Consider the following 6,275-nt stretch of genomic DNA (forward strand, 5'->3'; position numbering starts at 1 on the left):
TGACAAAATAAAAGGTACAGAATTCTTGATTTCATCAATGTTAGTCTGTGGTGTCAAGTGAATCTAAGTTTTTATTGGGTCTTCCTTTATTTTAAGTCAATATGGATAAACATCAAGTGGAAAGCAAGCAACAAAGTAAGCCAAAAGATTTTGAAGAATCTATTCCTAAAAGCCAATGGATCTTGCCACAAGAAAAATCCTCAGATCCGATACAGACCAAGCTTATCAAGATTCAAGAGAAGCTACACTCAAGTGCCAAAAGATTTGAAGAAAAGAAACTTCAACTACTGTCCGAATTTGAACGAGAAAAGGATGCCATTAAACGAAGGTATGACATTCTAATTCAAGAATCTGAAATGCCTGATCTCCAAAATTTTGAAGGCAGCTTATCGGGAGATGAGTATTTTCAATCGGAGGAGAATTTGATGTAGGCAGGGGGGGGGGCAAAACAAGTTGGATTTTATTTTTGGTGAGCCTTAATATTCCCTTCTAAATTCAGCTCATGAATGCGAAGTCTCTACTCTTTCAGCTCATAAATTTGAAATTAATTGAGGATTTATTTGGTGCATTTCCCTTAGCTTTTGGCCCTTTGATTCCTTCCCCTTGTTTTCTCGGTTTTCTCCTGGCTGTTGTTGTTCCCGTGACTTCTCCTCTTAATTTTCTCCTGGCTGTTGTTGTTCCCGTGAAGAACCTATTGGGGTTCCGCCCCCTTTTCCTTGGCCTCCTCGGTTTCTGCTTGTTCCGCCCCTTGTAAGCTGGAATGGGATGTATTTGGATGATTTTTGGGATGTCTTTTCTGCTGTTGTTTGGAATATCCCTTAGCCTTTATTTCCTGTTTTCTGTGCAGTTTTTTAGGGCTGTTTTGGTGTGTTTTATGTGCAGATTTTTGTGGGATGTTGTGGTGTCTTTTGACCTTTCATTTCCCTCTTTTTTATTGGTTTGAATAAAGGTAAATGGCTGTTTGGTTTCCCCCTTTCTTCCTATATATAGGGGCTGATTTGAGTCTTGAAATAGGGTTGGAAAATATTGTGATTTTTTGATAAAAACCTGAGAGGTTTTTTTTCTTTCTTTGGAATAGCTTGCGAGCTATGTCCTTCACCTTCTTCTCATCTCTATAGCTTGCGAGCTATACTTTGTCTTGGCTTCTAATCTCATTCTTCTTCCCGCAAGTATCCACTTCATCTGTATCCTTCTTCTCAACATTTGGCAAGCAGTTTTATGAAACTCGTTGTGTCTTTATTTTGTCGTTTGTAAGCATCAAAAGTTTGTAAGTCTTTTATATTATAAAGTGAAGTTGTTTTTTGGTTCAATTGTCGTATTTTGTGTCTTTTTGAGAATTTCATGTAATTTCTTTTATCCTAGGAAGTTTAGCTTTTGCTCGCAAACATTTGTGGCCCTTCCCAAATTTTTGCTTGCATCAGAAATGAAATCTTACAGCTGCAAAGCAGGATTCATGTATTCGTGTTGTTTTTCTTGAGCCAACACATTCATGATTTGCGAATGGTCTAAGCAATTTTGTTATTTCTTTTAGTGCAAAATCGCAATGAATTAAGGTAACTATTAATTCTCTAGAGAACTTAACGCTAGCTTTGCCATTTAGTATATTAATTTTTTCTAGGTTGGGAGGCTTATCTATATAAACAATATATAAGACCTGATTTGCATGCATCATATATCGAGCCAACTCCAAATTGAATTAGATTATTTTTCCATAATTCAAATCGATTGAAAAGGTAAAAAATTTGTTTAAAATTTATTATGTACGGAGTCCTTTATTGTTTAAAATTTTGGCATCCTCCTCGCATCTACCCTTTGTTGGGGCGTGTCGTGTAGGCATTTGCCTTTCAGTCTTCTTGGCTGGATCTAAGATACGATAAATATTGGGTCTTCTTTAATTCTTTTTCCCTGGACGGATCAAAGATACGACGTACAGAGCGTCTTCATTTTCTTCTCTTGGACGGATCGAAGATCAACAAACATGGATTCTTCATATAATTTTTAGTCTTCCCAACCAGATTTAAGATCAATGAAACGTAGATTCTTCATAAATTTTTTGTTCTTCCTGGCCCGATCAGAGATAAGGGGACGCGATGTATTCTATACATGTATTTTAAGCATACAAGCAAGATGTATACATGTTATCTTTTTCTCTGTTATCTTCCGATTTTGTGTCGTGTAAATCATTTGGTTTAGAATGATGGCTTGTGGTTTTTAATGTGGATGTAGTCATATGACGACAGATTTGTGGTTGGCTGGATGAGGGGAAGTGATCTAGATGTGCAAGTACAGTGAAACGACTTAGAAATTGTAGTCTGAAAGTAATCGAGTTAGGATCGATCGAATGAAGGTGTGAGATTAGGTTTCACGTGTAGAGGAATTGAGAGATGGGATCGCGTGCGGGTCAGAGGATGGAAGGCTGGGTCGGCTGACTGTTAAAGTTGGAATCGCAGGAGGCTGCATGAAAGCGAGGTTGGGAGACTGCATGCTGGTGAGGTCGGGTGGCTGGGTTCGAGTCGCGGGAGGGTATGTGCATGCATCTGGGATAGTCGTGAGGGAGAGAAGGATCGAGCTTGGGTCTCTCATGTGACGCCTAGGTTGGAGTTGTGGGAGGATACATGTAGGTGAGGTCGCGTGAGTTGTGATGGACAAGCTGGGGGTTTCTGCGTGTGGAAAAGATAGAGCGAGAGAGGGGCGAGTGGGCGTCTGGGATGGTTCCTGTCACACCCCATTTAAACCTCCTACAATTAAACTAGAGTGTAACAGAGAAGGAGAATCGGAACAAACCTTCTTACTTAATCCTATTCTGAAGTAAGAAAAAAAATAGTCTATTCAATTTTCCTAACACAACCAATCATATAACATCAAGCTATTCAGAATATGAAGCATATATAATATACCTCAAATAATCCTCAAATAAAATACACATCTTCTATGAAACAAAGCTTTTCTAAAACTTCTAGAATTGATAGTGTAGGCTTACCTCATCAGGTCTTTCGCCTTTATTTGTGCGGGCTTATTCCCCATATATAACTTAATTCACTTCCACTATAGTAATCATTTTTAGCCCTCATGACATATCCATAGCTGCGCTTTAGCTGCTCTTTAGCTACGCTTTTGCTGCCCTTTAGCTACCCTTTTGCTGTCCTTTTGCTGCCCTATAGCTGTCCTTTTTCGCTGCTGCCCTTTACCTGCCCTTTTGTTACCTTTTTTGCTCATTCATTAGTTTATGAATATTTAACCTTTTATGTTTACGAAATCATTAACATTGATAAAAATTACTCCATGCATAAACAATTTTATACATATTCGTCCATGTTTATACAAAACAAACTAAAATAAACTGAAATGCATGTGATCATAGACATAATAAAGATGAAGTGCAATTATAGAATATTTACTAATACTTATAACCTTGTTTGGGTATCTCACCTCGCTAAGAATTTGTTCTCCTAGACTTTGTCTTCCTTTCCTCTTGTATACAATCTCAATTACACTCTTTCTCATTCCATAAAATTCTTTTCCTTTCCTTCTAAGTTCTCTTCTTTAATGTTTTCTTCTACCACTTCAGCCTTAACCTGTTTTTAACTACCATCAGCAAACAATACTTCCACAATTGTTTCTTGAATTTGCAGAAACTAAAAGAAGTAGTCTTACTTAGATAAACAACAAACTGCACTTGGTTTCAGCCAAATAAAGTTTTCAGCCACTAACTAAATTATTTGCCTAATTTACCTTACCTTAATTTGCTAAAAAAAATTTATGGAATTCTTCCCATAGCATTCCACAGCCTGCAGCTCCTTCGCACACTAAGCCAGTTGATGGAAAATGGGAGAATAATACTAATGCTGCATAACTGAGGGAAATTCTAGCCACTACATTAATGCCTTTTTTTAGATTACTTTATATTATAATCCCTAGTGCTTTTCCCAATATAGGTTTCCCAAAAATTTCCAGCTGTGGGATCTAATCCAGCCAATGCATGGCTTGGTTAGTGGAATGTAGAGGCTCTAGTGGAAATAAAGAACCGTGACATATGTAACTGTTATTTCTTATACTAGTTATGCATATACAATTGATTTCATAAATAACATATGCTTCAATTAACATTTAAAGAAAATTTATACTTGCCTTTACTTGAATATTTTGGGTATTATAGTTTGTGCTTGAGGTACCTAGAAAACGAGAGACTCTGGGGTCGAGCAATTTCGGCTGGGGTCTTTAGTGTGTGTGAGTGCTGTGAATGGGAGTGAGATCGTGGGTTAATGAGTCGGTGGTCAAGACATCTAAACTGCATAAACTTTGTCTTCACCTTAACTCCACCATACTCTTCCAATAATCTTAGAAGTGTTTCCCATCCATCAATTGATTACATTAGTGATCTAATCACACCAGCAACCCTCATTAGCCTACTTCAAAATAGTGTTGGTTAGTGATATGGTTAGCTGCTGCATAACAATTTTGCATTACTGGCAAATCAATAATAAAATATTCTACTGATTTTGCACTCTGCCGCTTCTTAATTCTCTTCTTTATTTTTATTGGTGTAATTTATGGTACTTCTCAGGCCAGATCGATATGTTCCATTGTTTGGTGAATTTGCATACAAATATGAAAAATGGAGACCAAGTGTGCCATTTGCTGAACAACTCAGGGCCTTTCAGGAGCTCATCAACGATGGAAAGGTATGCTCAAATAGGCTGTGTACGTATAGACTGCCTTATAATTGATCTTACCATGGTTCTTAATTGAAAATGCTTTTATTATTTTAATCAAATAAACTTTTAAAAGCAAATATGCTGATTGATGTTTGTTTTCATGATCCAGGAGAAAGTTTCGTTGTTTAAACCTTCAGATTCTTAACAACTTGGAAGTACCATATCTTATTATTTTGTTTTTCTGCTAGAACGTCACATGAAAGATGCTTATGGTATTTGGTTTTTATTAGAAAATTTTTAACCTTTATGTTTCAGATGGCATTATTCATCACAACTTACTTTCTAAGATTTTATAACTAAATTTGGTTATAACTACTTGGAAGTACCATAACATTGATTGCACATCATATTAATAGATAAGATTTGTTGTCTGTTCTATTGTGATGGCTCCTCCAATGGGTCTCGAAAGTTCAGCAGCATAACCAGTAAACGGGTTACTTCTACCAAATTACAATTTAATCAAATATCAACCTATTAATTAGATATATATGCTTTATATTCAACAAAACAGATCATGGATACTAATTCAAATATCAACCATAAGTTTATATATAAACATTAAATAAAATCTAACCATTACATCCATTCATTTTATAAAGAATCTACTCACATTATATATTTGCTTCCATACATTACTTGTTCAGCTTAACATTGTAGGGAGTATCTATTTTAAATTCTTTCTTAGATCTTCAATAAATGCATAAAGACTGTCTAAAAACAACATAATGAATGTTGCTGAATACAGTAATTTCTATCATAAAAAGATTAGGCAATGAAAGCTAAATTAACATGCATCAAAGTGTGCAAATATACTTCAGTGAATATTTATACTCTTGTAGAGAGAGAGAGTGCCGGATTTTCTAGAGAAAGAAAAAAATCTTCATTTTGAATTTTTGATTTCCCGCAAAACTCGCTCTCCACTGATGACGGTGGATGGCCGTCGGCCTCCGTCCTCCGACGCCAGTGATGGTCGCCGTTCATCATCAAATGCAATTCGTATTCTTCCACGCTCCAATCATGGTTCATCTCCTCCTGCTTTCGGTGATGCAAACTTGGTGTTTGATCACGATGCCAAATCAAGGTTTAAATCTACTTTACCTCTGGTGATTAATGAGGGTGGATTACTTCAGCCAAAAAAATCTATGGATTGCATTGGGAAGGGTAAGAAGGTGATGTTGGATGTCTCGAATAAAGTGCAGATTCTGTCTTGTTTTCAAAGAGAAGTAAAATTTGATCTCCATTTCTCTGATGGTGATTCTCAGGTTTCTGGAGTTAAAACTGATATGGTGGTGTCGAAGGAAATCATCTCTTTTTTTTTTTTTTAAGAAAATGCAGCAAATTGCATTAAGGAAGAAAATAAAGAGCAAACTACAAGCTAAAGACAGACGATTCCTCCTTTAATAATGACACAAATAAAGGAGGAATCTTGTAAGAACTAATATCATCCCAAATAAAAGAAATAATAAGGGCATAGTTAGCACATAAATCTGCTAACTTATTACCTCTTCTATTAATACTAAGAATATCTCCAAGCAAATAGCAGTGAGCTTTTCAGACAGT

General features: G+C 36.2%; 1 protein-coding gene across 2 annotated transcripts in view; it reads left to right on the forward strand.

Moving 5' to 3' along the window:
* LOC114580018 (protein tas-like) overlaps positions 1-4,682 on the forward strand; it is a gene marked incomplete at its 3' end in the record, with an annotated part of 80,401 nt that extends 75,719 nt beyond the window's left edge. For both annotated transcript variants that reach the window (XM_028696396.1, XM_028696395.1), the window contains 1 exon segment: positions 4,565-4,682. In XM_028696396.1, the coding sequence (XP_028552229.1) occupies positions 4,565-4,682 (118 nt within the window).
* Positions 4,683-6,275: the final 1,593 nt, after the last annotated feature.

The sequence above is a fragment of the Dendrobium catenatum genome, unplaced genomic scaffold (assembly GCF_001605985.2).
Source record: "Dendrobium catenatum unplaced genomic scaffold, ASM160598v2 fragScaff_scaffold_742, whole genome shotgun sequence".
Taxonomy (NCBI): domain Eukaryota; kingdom Viridiplantae; phylum Streptophyta; class Magnoliopsida; order Asparagales; family Orchidaceae; genus Dendrobium; species Dendrobium catenatum.